The 20,583-nt window shown below is 38.5% G+C and overlaps 1 protein-coding gene across 7 annotated transcripts in view; it reads left to right on the top strand.

Moving 5' to 3' along the window:
• LOC132807940 (CYFIP-related Rac1 interactor A) overlaps positions 1-20,583 on the top strand; it is a 205,065-nt gene that overhangs the window by 179,299 nt on the left and 5,183 nt on the right. For 6 of the 7 annotated variants that reach the window (XM_060821869.1, XM_060821846.1, XM_060821853.1 and 3 more), the window contains 9 exons: positions 3,704-3,782; positions 7,961-8,082; positions 8,849-8,954; positions 9,606-9,742; positions 9,826-9,903; positions 9,999-10,115; positions 12,184-12,263; positions 12,826-12,952; positions 17,862-17,932. In XM_060821869.1, coding sequence (XP_060677852.1) covers positions 3,713-3,782; positions 7,961-8,082; positions 8,849-8,954; positions 9,606-9,742; positions 9,826-9,903; positions 9,999-10,115; positions 12,184-12,263; positions 12,826-12,952; positions 17,862-17,932 — 908 coding nt within the window. In that variant the 5' untranslated portion in view covers positions 3,704-3,712. Of the gene's footprint in view, positions 1-3,703; positions 3,783-3,994; positions 4,075-7,960; positions 8,083-8,848; positions 8,955-9,605; positions 9,743-9,825; positions 9,904-9,998; positions 10,116-12,183; positions 12,264-12,825; positions 12,953-17,861; positions 17,933-20,583 lie in introns of all 7 variants that reach the window. The other variant, XM_060821845.1, reaches the window with a different exon arrangement.

Genomic DNA, 20,583 nt, shown 5'->3' with positions numbered 1-20,583 from the left:
TGTTGCTTGTCATCTGCATGTGTGACTATTAAGGATAGCTGGTCATGTCGTTTCATGGCTAGTTGGTGTTCATGGATGTGGATCGTTAGCTGTCTTCCTGTTTGTCCAATGTCGTGTTTTGTGCAGTCCTTGCAGTGTCAAGACACTGTTCAAAAGGGCCACAACATACTGCAGCATACCAGAACCGCAAAAAGAGGAAGAAGAGCACCTCTACAATGTATTCACCAAAAACGGATACCCGCGCAATTTCATCAACAGACGCCCAAGGGAAAGACGACGGAATGAGGACATGCCACAACCCAAAGGACTAGCCACTTTACCATACATCAAGAACATTTCTGAACTGACAGCCAAACTACTACAACCACTAGGACTCATAACAGCACACAAACCAACAGTCACTCTAAGACAACAACTCACCAGGACAAAGGACCCGATACCCAGCATGTGCAAAACCAACGTAGTATACAAAATCTCATGCAAGGACTGCACAAAACACTACGTAGGACAAACAGGAAGACAGCTAACAATCCGCATCCATGAACACCAACTAGCCACGAAACGAAACGACCAACTATCCTTAGTAGCCACACACGCAGATGACAAGCAACGTGAGTTTGACTGGGACAACACTACTATTATAGGACAAGCCAAACAGAGAACAGCCATGGAATTCCTAGAGGAATGGCACTCATCCACTGATTCAATCAACAAGCACATCGACCTGAATCCAGTATACCGGCCACTACAGCGGACAGCTGGAACTGACAACTGGAAACGGCAGATTCAAACCACTATAAATTCCGGTGAAAAGATCGCAGAAGCGCTTCTCAGGAGGCTCCCAAGCACTGAGGATGTCACCTAGACAGGGGTTGAAACGTCTGCAACACAAATTCCCAGTTCGGCGAACACAGCCACAACAACGAGCACCCGAGCTACAAATCTTCGCACAAACAGGGAACGGTCCTGCCTGGTGGTTGTTGCACAGTGTCCATTCATCTGTTATCATAGCGTCTGCTTGGTCTCACCAATGTACCATGTCTCAGGGCATTCTTGCCTGCAGGGTATGAGGTAGACAATGGTGGCTGAATCACCTGTATTTACCGCGAATGTGGTGAGAGGTGTCCCCACGTGTAATGGTGGTATCCGTGTTGACACTGGCGCGTTTTGCAGCGGCTTCCGTGACAGGGTTGTACGGTGGTGTTGTCCTGAAGGCTGGGCAGTTTGTTGCATACAGTGATCTGTTCAAGGTTTGGTGATTGTTCAAAGGTGAGGAGTGGAGGCATAGGGAAGGTCTTGTGGGGTGCTCATCCTCATCGATACTGTGTGCAGTTTGAACAAGCCTTCTTTTCTGCGCTGGACCTCCAGCCATCACTACACTAGATATGTTGACAACATTTTCTTCCTTTGAAGCCATGGCGAGGAATCACTGAAACAATGACACAGTGGTATCAACAAGTTTCATCCCATCATCAGACTTACCATGGACTACTCTTTAGTATCTGTCTCATTCTTGGACACATGTATCTCCATCAAGGATGGGCACCTCAGTATCTCACTCTACCGCAAACCCACGGATAACCTCACGATGCTACATTTCTTTAGCTTCCGCTCAAAACCTTTCAAAACAGAGATCCCCTACAGACAAGCCCTCTGCACACACCGGATTTGTTTGGATGAGGATGAACGTGACAGATACTTGAAAGTGCTCAAGGATGTCCTCATGAGAACGGGGTACAAAGCTCAACTCATCGATTGCCAGTTTTGATGTGCCTCAGTGAGAAACCATAATGACCTCAGGAGACAGACACAGGCTGCAACAGAGAGGGTACCCTTCATTGTCCAGTACGTCCCGGAAGCCAAACAACTGTGCCATGTTCTTTGCAGCCTGCAACACAGTGAGGATGAGCACCTCATCAAGACCTTCCCCACGCCTTCACTTCTCACCTTAAAATAACTACCAAACCTTAAACAGATCATTGTACACATTAAACTGCCTGGCCTTCAGGTCAACAAAACCATTCAGCCTTGTCATGACAGCCACTGCAAGACGTGTCAGAGTGTCAACACGGATGCCACCATTACACGTAGGGACACTTCTCACCATGTACACAGCAAGTACTCGTGTGACCTGGCCAAAGTTGACTATCTCATACGCTGCAGGCAAAGGTGCCCGGAGACGTGGTACATTGGCGACACTATGACAACGGATGAACAATCACCAGGCAGGACTGTTCCCTCCCAGTCAGGGAACACTTCAGCAGCGGTGCGGGACATTCAGCCCAGGACCTTTTGGGTGACCATCCTCCAAGGCAGACTTTGGCACAAGCAACAATGCAGAGTGGGCAAGAAGAAGCTGATAGCCAAGTTCAGTACCCATGGGAATGGCCTCCATCAGGATCTTGAGTTCATGTCACACTACAGGTGACCCCACTGTACTATTCTCTTGTGCTCTCGCGGGGTCTCTCTCTCACATCCCTACATACTCACACCCCTCACACACCCACGCAGGCCCCCTCTCATGCACAACTCTTTCTCCTACTCACACCACGTATGCCCACTCTCACAGGTATATACCCCATGACACACACACACTCCCACTTCACCAAGCTTACACACGCATGCACATACTAGCTCTGTCTCTCCTATATGCAAACGCATATAAATTTATCGGGTAAATTTTTCTTTTTGCAGAATTAAATTTTATTTTGCTCATAAACTGCATGTATCCATGTACGACTCTGTAAATCCCTCTTGAGAAATAGAACCAGTTTGACTCAACATTGGGACACGCACCTCACACCTTAATACGTTGCCTGAGCTGAGATGACACTTATTGTTAGAAAAGCTAGAAATAACTCGAGAATGTAATTTAAAAGAAGTTCTGGGATTTACATATCAAAGAACAGAAACCAGCACATCCCATTATGAAAGACTATATATAAAATGATTTAATGTATCATTACATCTCCATGACACTGTACTGTGGCTACACATTCTGTGCATAATGGCCTTGTTCTCTACAGCCACCTGATGAAGGTGCAGCGTTTGAAAAGCTAGTGCTTCCAAACTAACCTGTTGGACTATCACCAGCTACTGGTAGACCTTCTGAGTGTTTCTAGGATTTTCTGTTTTTATTTCATATTTCCAACATCTGCAGCATTTTGTTTTTGCTTTCTGTCGTTGAGTCTCTGTCTCTTCCTGTGCTGCCACTCTTACCAGTGGTGAGAAGTAGCAACCAATGCTTTAGGTTTAATGGGACTATTTCTAACCGCTGCACGAACCTCTTGATGGCTGCTTGTGATTTTATTTTGTATAATAATCCAGATTTTCGCCACGTCTCATTCACAGTTTCTCTCAAAATGTGCCAAACACAATTGTATATTTTATTGTATACTCTTTGATATTTTTCTGCTGAGTGGTTTCATTTTATTTTGAAAATGTGGCTTCCCATAATCTGAAAAATGAATCTGAACAATGATTGTTTTTAAACTAGTGATACACAGTTTGAACAGTTTTTGTGTTTATTATAAGCCCTCTGTTGGAAGGAACTAGGATAAATAATTCTGTATGAGAGATGTTTGATGTTAAATGTTTTGACTATATGATTTACTTCCAGTTCTTAAATTGAAATTCACAGCTACGCGTATTAAATGTTCTACTTTAATTAATGTTCATTTAAACTGTGTTCCATTTTAATCAGGTTGCTGGGATGGGTAATCTGCTTAAGGTCCTAACCAGGGAGATTGAAAACTATCCACATTTTTTCCTGGATTTTGAAAGTAAGTTGCACTGCCAGGCAGCAACGAGCACTATAAGCCTAGCTTCAGCTGTTTTAAATCAAATCCTTCACACACAATGTGGTTGAGGAACGAAATACTTCTGGAAATTATTCACATCTACCCACACAGCAAAGTTGATGGCATATTTCCCCTCAGTAGCTTTTGATATTCACCACATAGTGCATCTATCTCTTCCCTTTTTTCTCTTTCAGGAACCAAATGGGGAATCTTCTAAAAGTTCTCACTTGCACAGAGTTTGATCAAGGGCCAAATTTTTTTCTTGACTTTGAAAGTGAGAATAGACTCTTGCTTGGCTTTTACCACAAAACCAATTTGCATGTGCTTGTAGAATAGAGAAATTGGGGTGTGAAAGGAACTGAAATGGTGTATATCTGGGTATCTACAAAACTACAACTTGCCAAAATCTGTTCAAATATTTTTAATCTTTTCCACGATCAGTTGCCACTGCACCCAAGGACAACAGTAGAGTTTGTAATAGTAAAAGAATCCAAAACACAAAGTCAGTGAAGGTGTTGGTTATGGTCATTTGGTCTAGCAAGTTAATCTCACGCTCTGTGCTGCTGAATCTACTGAACAACTCACTTCAGTTGCATCCAATTAAGAATAGCTTCTATCCACTAAAGTTAGAAATATTTCCTCCATGATTGGACATGATTTTAAGCAGTTTAAACAACTGACTAAATAGGTTGCAACATGGTAGATTCTAGAGTAAATCAAAATATTGCTGAAAATGTGTTGCTGGAAAAGCACAGCAGGTCAGGCAGCATCCAAGGAGCAGGAAATTCGACGGTTCGGGCGTAAGCCCTTCATCAGGGGCTTATGCCTGAAACGCCGAATTTCGTGTTCCTTGGATGCTGCCTGACCTGCGCTTTTCCAGCAACACATTTTCAGCTCTGATCTCCAGCATCTGCAGACCTCACTTTCCCTTAAATCAAAATATTGTAATTTGTCCGTAACTTATTGTTTATTAGCACAATTTTCTCTTTCAATTAATCTAACTACTTTTCTGAAATTATGTGCATTTTAAATTCTCAAATTTTATGTGGAAAAGTATAGTATTCAGGTCACTGCAGGGCATAAATAGTTTGTTGATGTGCGTAAGACAATCTTTTAAGACCATTTTAAGTAGTGGTAGTAACACTTTGTTCCTTGCATGCCCCTTGGATGGTACTTGGATGACAATATGCAATGCATGATCTTTCAACTGGAATTTCTAACTGTTGAGTTAATTTCTTAGAATGCGCCCATTTTAAAGAAATACGTATTATCAGTGTGGAAAAATGGGTTATGAGGCTTGCAATATGAATCTATTGCTGTTTACCATTTACTGTTGTACAATTTATTTAATTATTTAACAAATTTAATTAAAGCAACATGAAAGCTTTTGATGAGATACAAAATATAGTTTCTAATCACCCAGTAAATATGCATCTAAACTTAGTTTTGTTGTTTATAAGTCTTTTCTTACAATAGGTTTGAACATAAAATTTAGATACCTATCATTTTTTCCACTCTGATTTTGAGAACCAGTTAGTTATATATTCCTGCATGAATTTAATAAGCTGTTTTTCTTTTAGTTGGCTACAATATATAGTGTTACTGGCAGAAATCACTCAGCCTATGTGGCTTTATGCTTTATATTATATAGTGGGCTATTCTAATTATGCTTTTGAGAGAGTAATGTACTGCTTAGAAATGTACATAATTACAGGAGTCTAATTGCTGTGTACTAACCCATTTGGTGCATGATGCATTGAAGTTGTATTTGCTTATATACTGCTTATTTACTTGTAAATTGAGCCCACTGAAGTTTTGCTGCCCTTTACTCCCCTCTCACACAGTTCTAGCTTAACAATCAATTTCTTCCACTGTTTCCAAAGCCGATTTTAAAACATCATTCCATTGTAACATTTGCTCAAACTAAATAAAAGCTAGCAAAAACGATGTTGTGAAATGGCTTATAAAGTCTTCCTGCCTACTGCTTAGCACAATGTAGATTCCAGTTAAACTTCATTAATTTAGCTTCTTAATACACAATAAATGATATAAAATTGGTTATTTAAATATATTTCCATTTTCCTATTGCATGTTGAGTTGCATTAATAGTAGAATTGTAATCATCTGACTACAAATCTTTTTTTTATTGATTATGGATTACAAAATGAAAATGAATGTGTTAACACAACATTGAACAATTTGCAGAGATCTTGTTAGAGAGCTTATGTAGATTAATGGCAAGTTACTGATCACTTTGCTTTTTATCTGCCGAGTTAGGAAGTGAAAGGTACAGGCTTGGACAAGTTCGTTTCTAGGTCAGGTGAAAGGAAGAAATGGTTGCTGGATTTGATGATGATTCAGAGGCACACATGGAGTATGTATTATACAGACTGTGCAAAGGATAGGGAAGTGAATGGTCAGAGAATGGGGAAAGAGAGGGGTTTTTATGAGCTAGCGAAAGTGGAGTTTTGTATCAGTCACAATGTTATCTCCTGCAAGAAAATGAAATTGACAGGAATTGTCATGTGGCTGTGCCATTTACTGTGGTATTTAATTGCTTGTCTCATCTCCTAGAATAAAAGTTTATTTGTTCCATCAAACCTGCAGCAAACTGCATTAAGTCAAAATTAACAATATAATTGGTGAAGTTTTGCACTAAAGTTATTCAAGTTGAAAATTGATCTTGGTGCAAATGTTTTAATTTTTTTAAACTTTAATTAAAGCTAACACTATTATGTGAGTTACTGCTGTATTTATATTCAGTTACTGTATTAGAATCTGCAGGCAGCTTAAATTTGAGATGGACTTCAATATATTTCCTGAATATTTCCTTCATGCCAATGCTGCTATTATTCTGAAAACCTTTCCACTTTGAACATGTTAGAAAGTGATTTGTCATTCGCAGGGTATAACAGGTATTCTAAGGAATTTCAAGTGGCTTTATAGTAAATAATTCTGGTGATTATGCCATTGATTTTTTTTTAACATTTTGTAAGGGTGATAAAAACTGTGAAAGATTGTTCAGGCATGATTTGTGACAAGACAGTGCTGGAAGGTTATTTCTGCAGAATTGGCCCTCTCAAATGAGGTGGGCATGTGTAGGGGGAAAAAAATCCTGAATATTTCATATGGTATGGATTATTTTGTATGAGCTAATACACCGCTCTTATTTTGTCTTGCTATTGTGTATTGAGGTTAAAAATAATTATCACTATTCATGGACCCCATTCCTTTTTTAGTTTCAAATTGAGCATTGTTGAAACTATCCATCTGGAGTATAATACATGCTTTAAAAAGTTACTGTGAAAATTGATGTTAGTTTTCAGCTGAGAAAAATTCTAAATTATGAGAGCTAGTTACCTCTTGTTGCAAGAGTTTACAGTAAAGTTTCAGGTACTCATCAGCTACTGTAACATGAGGCATGTCATTTAAACATCCAGCAGAATTCAATGCAATAAAAGTAAATATTATTAGTTCTGGCACGTGTTGAGTTCGATCTTTCTGCCTGATTCTAATGTGAGGATGTGTTATTTAGTTATTTAAAGTTTTATTATTTTGAGATAAATTGAATTGAAAATTTTAGCACTCATACTGCAAATTGAGAGTACTTAACACATTTTTTGAAAGCTTCAAGGAAATACATTCAGGTGTCTGCTGGCAGCTACATGCCTTTGGTTGAACAAAAGTGCTCCCATGCAAGTCAATAGTCTAAACCGAGAGAGAAAATCTTTATCCGTTTAATATATATATGAATGAAGAAATGAAATATAAAAGCATACCTTGACTCTTTCAAACATTGATATCAATAATTAGCATTAGTCAAAATTCATGAGAAGTAATACTGACTTAGTACAGCACCACAAGAAACTGATCATTTTTATTATTTGAATCTGCTCATTAACTGGAAGTTGCAGAAAAATAGGTTTGCAATTACTTACTCAATGTAAAAGATATAAACATTTAAAATTATCAAGCAGCTATATCTGCTACTCTTCTACTAAACGCATGCTGCAGTGTAACAGCATTCAATTAAAAAGATAATTAAAGCATTCCTCTTGGAATCTGACTTTATCTTTCTCTTAATAAATTCACCTTGGTGGCAGGTTAAATATGTACAAAATCTTGGTTCATTTCGCAATCGAATCTTCTCATTTTTGTAGATGCACAACCTACAGATGGAGAGCGGGAGATTTGGAACCAGGTGAATGCTGTGCTGCAGGATTCTGAAAGCATTTTGACGGAACTGCAAGCTTATAAGGGAGCTGGACAAGAGATAAGAGATGTATGCTAGTAACATTCATTCATTTATAAGTGTTGATTTAACTTTGAACACAAAGGCGTTGAGTGTTTATGATTTGTAAAAACAAATTATATCATTCTGTATTTATTAAAAACATGTATAGAAAGTAATAGAATGAATTGGCTTTTTATTTGACTCCTTTTAGAAAGCTACGTACCCTTTTTAACCATACTCATCGTGAAATTTGAAATTTCTAAAATACTATGCCCCACCGAGAAACCTGATTAGAATCAATTATTATTAAAGTACATCTTAGGAGAACTTCAGTACTTAAAGATGGCAATGCTAATTTCAGGGCTTTCCAGTATAGTCTAATAACTTATAGTGAACTCAACTCAATATAAGGAATAAAGTAGTAAAACCAAATTACTGCGGATGCTGGAATCTGAAACCAAATGAAAAATGCTGGAAAATCTCAGCAGGTCTGGCAGCATCTGTAAGGAGAGAAAAGAGCTGACATTTCGAGTCTAACTGACCCTTTGTCAAAGCTTTGACAAAGGGTCAGTTAGACTCGAAACATCAGCTCTTTTCTCTCCTTACAGATGCTGCCAGACCTGCTGAGATTTTCCAGCATTTCTCATTTGGTTAGGGAATAAAGTACCTATATTGCCCAATTTGAACTTTCAATAGAATCAGCATTGTCATATGACATTTCAATGTATACATAATATAAATTGGTATCATAAGTTATTAATATCCAAAAGTTCTAAGGTGTGATGCCAATGTGCAACATTTTGTTTTCTCCCAGGCAATTCAAAATCCCAGTGATGGCCAGCTGCAGGACAGAGCATGGAGCTCAGTCTGTCCATTAGTTGGAAGGCTTAAGAGGTTCTATGAATTCTCTATAAGATTGGGTAAGTTTTTAAACTGTCTAACTTACTTTCTATTTTTAGGCAGATGGGATCTAGGGTCAGATACACTGTTACACTGTACCATCCTGATACAAGATAGAAAATCACCTTTACTTTGCAGAGTTGCTACCAATGGGATACATGCCATCAGGCTCAATCCCATTAAACAAACTAAGTAACGATCATTGGCATTAGATAGTCTGGAACTGCCCTGGAAAGTGACTTTTCCTGTGTAAATGCATTGGTAATAGTCAACAACTGCCAGCGGACACAATTAGATCAGGCTTTCTATCTTGAACTTGGAGGCAAATCTCTCAATCCATCAAATAAATCAACAATTAATTTGATATTGCGGGTGTGTGCAAGTGTTATTCCTAAAAGTGGAGAAGTTCCTAACCAAATTCACAGTTATGTCATACCTTATATTCAAATGCATAGCCCATTTGAAGTCGTGTTAGTGGCTTGAAAACAACTAGTTTTATCTAGTCTTATGCCTGTGCAATTGTTTGTTATTGCAAAATCTGTTCAAACTGGATGTTAGCATGGTTTACTAATCATGACAATTTTTGAAACTCATTCCATTGCCGTTGCAAACTTTAAGTTGTGGGAAAATGCAAACTCCTTTTAAGAATTATTTTTGTATTGTCAATACAGAGAAAGCATTGCAGAGCCTTTTGGAGTCTTTAACCTATCCACCTTACACACCAACTCAACATCTGGAACGTGAGCAAGCTCTGGCCAAACAGTTTGCTGAAATTCTGCATTTTACTCTCCGCTTTGATGAGCTTAAGGTTAGATATACAAAATTGCATGTTATCTTTTTCATAAAATGCAAAAATTATTATAAATTACCATATCCTGTTTTCTTTTCTAGATGAAAAATCCAGCCATCCAGAATGACTTTAGCTATTATAGACGAACAATTAGTCGTAACAGAATTAATAATATGCATGTGAGTAGAGTATGTCAGAGACAAAATGTAATTCGTGAAATATGGTTTATATGGCTTTGAAAGTAATCCATGCTCTTTGTATCTTGCTTGAGTAGTTAGATGCTGAGAATGAAGTGAACAATGAAATGGCCAACAGAATGTCCTTATTTTATGCAGAAGCAACACCAATGTTAAAAACATTAAGTGATGCAACAACCAAATTTGTATCAGAGGTATGTACACCAGATAAGGTACAGGTCTAAATTGTGATATAATAATAATTGCCTTTTTTAGATCATTACATAGATCATTGTAATCCTGTTGGAGTGATCAATGACACTGCAATTCTCCACAAACAGTATTTCATAATGGCTTTGATATTTATTTTAGTTTTGGCATGGAAACAATTGATTTCATCTATGCAGTACTTGATACTGGCACTACAGGACAATTAACCTTTGATAAATTGAATGAGCATTATCAGGTAGATTATAAATAATTTCAGGCTATCATGTAGCTTCAGTTAATGCCAGTTTGGATTTTGAAGGCATCAGTCTTCAGGTGTTCCACTCAAGATATTTGTAGTTCCATCACCATGAAACAATTACACAATTGTGAAAGCGTTTCTTGGAATCCCCAGAGCCTTGTGATTTGCTGTATTAAACGCTTTGGTCAGGTTCATTAATGCAATGAAGTGTTGTATACCAACATAAGCAACTTTAAAGTTTGTACCTTCTTCAAAGCTTCCACATACTACTGGTAGTGTGGCGACCAGAAATGTATACTATATTCCAGATGCAGCTCACTAAAGTTCTGTACAGCTGCAACATGATTTGAATCTTTTTTTATTATTCTGTGACCTGATCAATGAATGCAATATTGCGTGTTATGTGCCTTCCTGACCACCTTATGGCCACTTTCATGGGCCTGTGGACCCTGTATACCTGGGGTCCCTTTGTGTTGATGCTCCTAAGGATTCTGCCATTTGTTGTATACTTCACTCCTACATTAGATCTTCGAAGATGCATTTGTCCAGAATAAACTTTATCTTCCATTTCTCTACCTAAAATCTCCAACCTGTCTGTATCCTGCTGTATCCTCTGGCAATCCTCCGCAGCACTTTTAATGTTTGTGTCATCCACAAACATGATCAGACCAACTACATTCTCCTCCAAAATCATTTGTTTATGTTACAAACAACAGGGGTTGCTCCATTGTTCCCTCCAGAACACCTCTGTTCACAGATCTCCAGTCGGAAAAATACCTTTCCACTGCTACTTTGTCTTCTATGACCAGGCCATCCTACCAGCTCACCGCAGATCCTTTTTTATCAGCCTGCCATTTCAAAGGACTTTCTAAAGTCTATATAAACATTACCTCTCTGCCCTCATATCTCTCTTTGTCTTTGTCATATTCTCAAATGATTCAACCTAGTTTGTGAGACCCAACATTCCCCATGCAAAGCCATGCTACCAATTGCTAATTAATCCACATATTTCCAAATGTAGGTAAATCCTGTCCCTAAGAATCTTTTCCAATAACTTCCCTACCACTGACATAAGGCTCACAGGCCTGTAATTTCCTGGATTATCCTTGTTGCCCTTAAACAAAGGAACAATGTTGGTTATTCTCCGTTCCTCTGGGATCTCTCTTGTGTCTAAAGAGGTTACAAAGATTTCATATAAAGCCCCAGCAATTTCCTTACCTGTCTCTCTCAGTATTCCGGAATGCTGGCCAGCCAGTGACACCCACCTTCCATCAGTGTTTCTTTTAAAATACAGGGTTCGGGAAATCAGTGTGGCCCCTGGAGAGGGGCAGGTGGTGCAGCAGTATTTTCATTTCTGAAGGGTAAAGTTCCAAATCCATAAGCCCTTCTGCTGCTCTATATCAGACCCAGCCCGATCTGGACCTGGATCACTTCCAGAAGTGCCAAGTCGGAGACTGTCTGCACCTGTCGTGAAGTTCTAAATTTAGGTAGTGGACCTCTTCACGCATGGATGCTCCTGGTGCCAGTTACTGGAAGTGTTCACAGCACTTGCAGCCACTTTAATAAATTGTTCGACACTAGTACCTGGTCCAAAGTAAAATGTGTCTCCCAAAAGAGATCAAAATGATGGTTAACTATAAGGATTCAGTCTGACTGCAACAGATAGAGAATGAAGTCTTTTGACTGTGAATCACTGTTGATAAAGTTATAGGGAAAGCTGAGCTTCACAGTTGTCAATAAGTGCTTTTTTTTTACAATATTCAGCTTGTGGGTTTGCTCTTATGTTTTAGATTATAGCTGTTTTTCTATTTTAGAACAAGACCCTGCCTATAGAAAATACAACTGATTGTTTAAGTACAATGGCTAGTGTGTGCAAAGTCATGTTGGAAACACCGTAAGTATGATTCAGAATTTCCTATTTTCAAATTATTGTGCCATCTATTGATTCGACTTCTATGTGAGCTTTGTACTTTGTCCAAAGATCATTTTCCAAAAGGGACCTAATGGGCAGTGAGATCCACAATTCTGAATGTATAAAATTAAATAAAAGGACTAGAATCATTCCAGTCTTTTCTGTCTATTTGCAAAAAGTGTCCTCATAGCATTTGGGCTATGGAGTCATGGGTAAATGCAGTGAATTACAGAAAAACAGTCTATCATAATGAAAAAAATCGTGCTTCTTAAATTCGCAGTTAAAAAAATTATGCATCAGGCATGTTACAATTTTTGATGCCCTACAATGCTGAATATATGCTCTCTTTCATCTGCTGGTGATGATTATTTTTAAATAACCAATCAGCATTATCTTGAAAACCAGAGAAATTTGAAATGTACCTTGTAAACATATCACTTCCATTGGTAATAATGAAAATACTGTAACACAGTTTAATATTTAATGTTGTAATAATTATTTGTTACTTTTAAGTTTGCATTTTAATCTTTTTCCTTTTAACTAGGGAGTACAAGAGTAGATTCACCAATGATGAAACTCTGCTGTTCTGTATGAGAGTGATGGTGGGCGTCATTATACTCTATGATCATGTACACCCTGTGGGAGCATTCGCAAAAACATCAAAAATTGATGTAAGGAAATATATGTGGGAGAAAATAGGCATCATTGTGTTGAATAAGAATGAGAAATAAGGCTGTCATGTTTCATTAGACTAAACCACACTCTCTCTTTAAGTGATTGATTTTTATTTCCATCAGCTACCATCTCTAGCTTTATTTGTAAAAGTTAAAAATTGCTGATTTGCATGCTTTGTGAATTATTGATCTATCCCTGCTTCGCATTCTCTATATGCATGATCATTCTACCGAATCCAGAAGTCTGTTTCTTTGGTCTATATCTAAGACCAGCTGTAACGTAATGAGGAATACACGGGTTCCAAGTAATCAATTGTGATAGGGGACTCTCCAGTCAGAAGAATTGACAGATGTTTCCGCACCATCAAAATGGTGTATTGCCATCTTGGTGCCAGGATCAAGGATGTCTCGGAGAAGGCGCAGAATGTTCTCAAGGGGGAGAGGGACCAGCAGGAGGTCATTGTACACATTGGAACCAAACACATAGGAAGGGAAAAGGAGGAGATTCTGAAGGGATAATACAGGAATTAGGCAGGAATTTAAAAGGGAGGTCCTACGAGTTAGAGAGTGTAGGAATAGGAGGATAGAGCAGATGAATGTGTAGCTGAGGAACTGGTGATTGGGAGAAGAGTTCACATTTTTGGATCATCGGAATCTCTTCTGGGGTAGAAGTAACCTGTACAAGAAGTTGAATTGCACCTGAATTGGAAAGGGACTAATATACTGGCAGGGAGATTTGCTGGAGCTGCTCGGGAGGATTTAAACTAGTAGGTGGGTGGTGGTGGAGGAGATGGAGGACCCAGGGAGCTAATGAGAAATGTGATCAGTCTGAGACGAGTACAATTGAGAAAGGGAACACGGCAAACAGGCAGGGACAAAGCAGAGAACAAGGAAGGACTGTTAAACTGTATTTACTTCAATACGAGAGGCCTAACAGGGAAGGCAGATGAACTCCAGGCTTGATTAGGAACATCTGACTGAGATACCACAGCAATTACACAGATGTGGCTCAGGGATGTAAAGGACTTGCAGGCTACAATATGCCAGGATACAAATGCTACAGGAAGATTGGAAAGTGGGGCGAGAGAGGAGGGGCAGTTGTGTTTTTGATAAGGGATAGCATTACACCTATGCTTTTAGGGATGATTTATCTGGGAATACATCCAGGAAAGTTATTTGGGTGGAACTGAAATAAGAAAGGGATGATATCATAAACTGCCTAATAGTCAGTGGGAAATTGAGAAACAAATTTGTAAGGAGATTTCAGTTATCTGTAAGAATACTAGGGTGGTTATGGTAGGGGATTTTAACTTTCCAAACATAGTTTAGGGCTGCCATGGTGTTAAGGGTTTAGACGGAGAGGAGTTTAAGTGTGTACAGTAAAAGTTTCTGATTCAGTATGTGGATGTACCTACCAGACAAGGTGCAAAAGATCGATCTACTCTTGGGAAATAAGGCAAGGCTGGTAACTGAGGTAACAGTGGGGAGCACTTTGGAACCAGCAACCATAATTCTTTCAATTTTAAAATAGTGATGGAAAAGGATAGACCAGATCTAAAAGTTGAAGTTCTAAATTGGAGGAAGACAAATTTTGACGGTATAAGGTAAGAACTTTGAAAAGCTGGTTGGGGGCAGATTTTCACAGATAAAGTAGCAACTGGAAAATGGCATACCTTCAGAAATGAGATAATGAGAGTCCAGGGACAGTATGTTCCTGTTAGGGTGGTAGATCTAAGGAATGCTGTATGACAAGAGACATTGAGATTTTGGTTAAGGAAAATAAGGGAGCATATGGCACGTATAGACAGCAGTGATTGAGTGAATCCTTAGAGTAAAAAAGGAGTCTGACTGTACTTAAGAGGGAAATCAGGACGGCAAAAAGGGGGCATGAGATAGCTTTGGCAAATAGGATTAGGGAGAATAGAAAGGATATTTATAAATTCATTAAGGACAAAAGGGTAACTAGAGACAGAATAGGGCCTCACAAAATCAACAAGGTAGCCTATGTGTGGAGCTGCAGGATTTGGGGGAAATACTAAATGAGTATTTTGCATCAGTGTTTACTGTGAAGAAGGATATGGAAGATATAGAATGTGGTGACATCTTGGAAAAATGCCTATATTACAGAGAAGGAGTTATTGTATGTCTTGAAATGCATAAAAGTGGATAAATTCCCAGTCCTGTTCAAGTGTATTGTAGAACTCTGTAAGAAGCTAGAGAAGTGATTGCTGGGGCCCTTACTGAGACATTTGTGTCATTGATGGTCACAGGTGACGTGCTGGAAGACTGGAGGTTGGCTAATGTGATGCTATTTTTTAAAAAAAGTGATAAGGAAAAGCCAGGAAAGTATAGACCAGTGAGCTGACATCGATGGTGGGCAAATTGTTGGAGGGAATCCGGAGCGACAGGCTTTATATGTATTTGGAAAGGCAACGACTGATTAGAGATAGTCAGCATGGCTTTGTGTGTGGGCAATCATGTCTCATGAACTTGATTGAGTTTTTTTTGAAGAAGTAACAAAAGAGGATTGATGAGAGCAGAGCAGTGGACGTGATCTATATGGACTTCAGTTACACGTTCGACAAAGTTTCCCATGGGAGACTGGCTAGCAAGGTTGGATATTATGGAATACAGAGAGAACTAGCCATTTGGATGCAGAAGTAGCTTGAAGGTAGAAGACAGAAGGTGGTGGCGGAGGGTTGCTTTTCAGACTGGAGGCCTGTGATCAGTGGAGTACCACAGGATTGGTGCTGCGTCCACTATGTTTCTTAATTAATAGAAATTATTTGGATGTGAGCATAAGAGGTGTAGTTGGTAAGTTTGCAGATGACATCAAAATTGAAGGTGTAGCGGACAGTGAAGAAGGTAACCTCAGAGTACAATGGGATCTTGATCAGATGGGCCAATGGGCTGAGGAGTGGCAGATGGAGTTTAGTTTAGATAAATGTAAGGTGCTACATTTTGGAAAAGCAAATCAGAGCAGGACTTACACACTTAATGGTAAGGTTCTACGGAATGTTGCTGAACAAAGAGACTTTGGAGTGCAGGTTCATAGTTCCTTCAAAGTAGGTAGAATAATGAAGAAGGCATTTGGTATGCTTTCTTTTGTTGGTCAGGAGTATTGAGTACAGGAGTTGGGAGGTCATATTGCGGCTATACAGGACATTGGTTAAGCCACATTTGGAACATTAAGTGCAATTCTGGTCTCCTTTCGTAAGGATGTTGTAAAACTTGAAAGAGTTCCGAAAAGGGCATTGTCAGGGTTTGAGGATTCCCGCTATAGGGAGTGGCTGAATAGGTTTGGGCTGTTTTCCCTGGAGTGTCGGAGGCTGAGGGGTGACCTTTTAGTGGTCTATAAAATCATGAGGAGCATGGTTAGGATAAATAAACAATGTTTTTTTTCCCTGGGGTGGGTGTCCAGAACTAGAGGGCATAGGTTTAGGATGAAAGGTGAAAGATATGAAAGAGATCTAAGGGGCAACTTTTTCACAGAGAGAGTGGTACATGTATGAAATGAGTTGCCAGAGGAAGTGGTGGAAACTGGTACGATTGCAGCATTCAAAAGGTATCTGGGTGAGTATATGAATAGGAAGGGTTTAGAGGGATATGGGCCAAGTGCTGGCAAATGAGACAAGAGTAGGTAAGGATACCTGGTCGGCATAGATGAGTTTGACCGAAGGGTCTGTTTCCGGGCTGTATGTGTCTCTGACTCTAAATGTATTGATTAAGAAAAGCAGATTCATTTCTGATAGTTTGAAATTTTCTCACCTACTCATGTCAAGTGGAATCATTTTGAAGGTCTCAGGGTCAGGTTGCAGCGAATAGGGTTTCACTTTAAGAAATGTTATTGAAATTCAGAGTGGTTGAGTAAGGAACTGTATACATCTAATGCTTCACTCTGACAAAGTACTAGAGTGACTAAATATTGGCTCCCAGGAGTATCTTTTATCAACTGGCTTTCTGGATTCCGATACATTAGACCACCTTATCGTGTAACTGGGTTCAAATTTGAGACCAGGTCAGTGGTGCAAGTACTCAGTAGACAGGAATAGCATGTTGCCACTTCTGTATTGCCAGTCAATTGTCAAATGCACTTTTTTTGGTGCAAAATGCTCTTTGCTTACTTACCGCTTGATATTCAAAGTTAACACAAGGATAGACAGCACTATATTAGCATTTTGCATGAAGCAGCAATGTTGGTGGCTCAAGTAATGATAACCATAATAAACCGAAAAAGAGAACTCACTCTGAAGTAAAGGGACTAACTTGTAATTACAATGTAACAAGATTTGTCCACTCCCCAAAAATTAAATCTGACTTAAATATGGAAAAGGAGGAAAAGCAGCCATCTTGGGAAGTTTTTTTTCAGCAATAGGAAATGAAGACTGATTTCTTTTTTTTATATGACATATGCTCCAAGACCCTTTTTTTCTTATGAGGTCATTCAGTGATGTTTTTGTAAATTTACTAGATAGAGACATTAAGTTACTGTGAAGCAGCATGAAATACATTCGGGGGACTATACTTTTTTCATGCTTGCTGTGCATTTGATTTGGTTTGTCAACTCATTTGATAAATTTATCGTCAAGATTATTAGCAGACATTAAGATCATTAAGTGGAAATCCAGATCATTACTAGCAAATGGCTGATTCCAATTGAAGATTCATATGAACTCTGAGCTTCATTTTATGAATTTTAATGGGTTTGTAATAGATTGTATTTGATTTGAAGCAAATTCTTTGATGAGATGGATGATTTAAACAGTCCATTCAAGGCCACAACAGGACATTATGTTAAAATATACCAACAGTCTAAAGAGATAATGATGTAAAGCTTCAACAGAGAAATATAATAAATGTTTGTATAACTTACTGAAACTTAACCATTGCTTATGTTATATCTCAGATGAAAGGATGCATAAAAGTGTTGAAAGAGCAGCCACCAAACAACGTGGAAGGTCTTCTGAATGCGCTCAGGTAAGATTTGGTTTTTTTCCTAACCAGATTCTTTTAAGAATTAATGTGAGTGCAGTCTGCTTTATCTGCAGTTGATTTTTAGCTCATATCTAATGGTCATATATCTAATGTCTGGCCAGTTATGAATAGTTTTAGCCTTGAGGTATGAAAATGATGTTTTTTCCATTGTATTTAGTAAGCACTGATACTTAAATTTCACTGGATAAAGTAAAGTAACTGTTCATTCCAAGCTGTTGTATTCAATGAAGTTCCATGTAGAACCTAACCTTCCTTTGAATATAATCATAAAACCATTTGTACATTGCATTCTAGCTTAATATACTTGAACTGCTCAGTGTTTGAGAGCGGGTGCTTCCATTTCATGTCTAGTTTCTGATACTTTGTCTATAAAGGGCTATCATGGGTATACCCTATTGTTAATAATATACTGGGGAAAACTTTGTACAGTTATGCTATGGATTTTGGTGGAGGTCAAGTTGAGTGGCTTTTCATTTGTGAGGTACATCAGAGTTTGAGAATTAGTCTCCACTTCACAGATAGCATGACATACCTTGCTAGATGAACGAGTATTTACTTGAAAGGATATGCCTTTATCCATGTCCAGCGGTTGGTGATGTTTTATCTCATATAGGATTTGAGGCCACTTGAAGATTAAGACTTCTGGATTTCACTTGTGCTATATTAAGATATGCAATGAACATATTGTAGGGCAGGCAAATTAAGGACTTCTGTCCAAATTAAGAAACCAGTTTCCAATACACACCAGTTTTATATAGAGATTGGACTTTTTCTGAAATTTTCTGCTTTACAAGATGAAAAATGTTTCTACAAGAGAAATGAGCATGTTTTTAATTCAAGTGCCTATGAGTAACCTTGCTCACGCTGAGGACAGACACTACATGTATCGGGTATAATTTACTTGAGTAGAAAGGCGAGGTGGTTACCCACCATCATCTCTGTTCTGAGTAATTCACTGAAGCAGTGGGCAAGTCAGTCAACTGTGGCTAAAAAAGCAATTTAAGGAATGTATAAGATTAAGAAAAGGTCTATAAAATTGCCAGGGATGGTAAGGTGTCTGAAGATTGGGAGGTGTTACCTAAAAAGGAGTACACTACAATGTTCTTCCCATGTGTGACAGACAAAAGGCAGAGAACAGACTCAGGATTTAATTAAATAACCCTTCTTTATTTTATCTCTTTAAGTACCAATGCTTAATATAAAACCGACATTCATTGCAAAATTTACTTCTTCCTTTATCTAACTTCAGCTTCAATTCACTTCATTTCACTTCACCTCACTTGAATTTAATTCACGTTTAACCCTAACTCTACTTGACTTGAATCAAATACTACCCAAATTTGAATAAAGTGACCAACTTTGTACTCAATGTCGATCTCACCTCATGGTTCTTCATTTTCTTTGGAGGTAACTTCAGGACATATTCTTCTCAAATGTTGGTCTCCTAGCCTACCCCTAAGAAAATCCTTTGTTCTGCTAACTTACCTCAAAATATATTCACTTTTCAGAATGTCTTATGGCACTCAGCACATGAATTGATCAAATCCCGATCACGTTATTCAATCTCAACCAATGAAACTTATGGTAAATAACTCTCAAGTGTTTACACCAAGTTGTAAACAGCTACATTCCATGCTCTCTATAAAGTTGTATGGTGTCAGTATATTTAAAGACACATGACACTTGCTTTATTTGGTCAACACTCTGACCTCAGAGTTTAAACTGGCTTGACCAAAATTCCAAGTATGCTTGATTGTAGTTCTTAACCAGTCAGTAGCCATTTCTGCTGCTGGCCACCTGACCACAGAGGATTTTAAAATGCAGCAAAGGAAAACCAAAACCAAGAAACTGATAAAGAAAGGGAGAACATAATATGAATGTAAACTCACAAATGTAGACAGCGAAAGCTTCTACAGATGCAATGATTGACAAAGACAAATGTGGGTGCATTACAGGCAGGGTCAGAAAAATTTATGATGAGGAATTGTGAAATGGCAGAGAAGCCAAATACATCCTATCTCAGACCATGACCTCATCACTGAAGATCACTATGTTGTTACCAGGACTATCACTATTGTTTGCGAGACTATCCAGCATCTGCTGTACTTTATCCATGATTAATTATGTATGATGTATCTACCTTCATTGAGGAAGATACGAGAACTGTCCCAGAATCAGAAGTCTAAGGAACTTGGGAGAATTATAAAAATTACTAGTAATAAGAAGGTTGTGTTGGAGAAATTAATGGGATTGAATGATAAGTCCCTGGGACCTGAGATTGAAAGAGAGAACTTATTTGTCCACCACTCTCATTGCTAACATCTTCCAAAATTCTATAAATTCTGAAATATATCCCACAGATTGGAAAATCACTGCTTTGTACCATTGAAAATGTCACCTCACTATTTAGGAAGAGAGTGAGAGGGATAACAAGGAGCCATAGATCTGTTGACCTTGCATCAGTAGTATGTAAAATGCTGCAATCAATTATAAAAGATGTGGTAAAAGGACACTTGGTTAATAATGGTCTGTTTCAACATAGCAAATCCTTGTGAATGGAAATTCATGTTTGAACCTGTTAGAGATTGTTGCGGCTGTTAATAACGGAATTTATAAAGGGGATTCAATGAAAA

The sequence above is a fragment of the Hemiscyllium ocellatum genome, chromosome 3, assembly GCF_020745735.1.
Source record: "Hemiscyllium ocellatum isolate sHemOce1 chromosome 3, sHemOce1.pat.X.cur, whole genome shotgun sequence".
NCBI classification, from domain to species: domain Eukaryota; kingdom Metazoa; phylum Chordata; class Chondrichthyes; order Orectolobiformes; family Hemiscylliidae; genus Hemiscyllium; species Hemiscyllium ocellatum.
The sequence above is the reverse complement of the archived record's forward strand: the minus strand, read 5'-3'. Positions and strand labels throughout refer to the sequence as shown.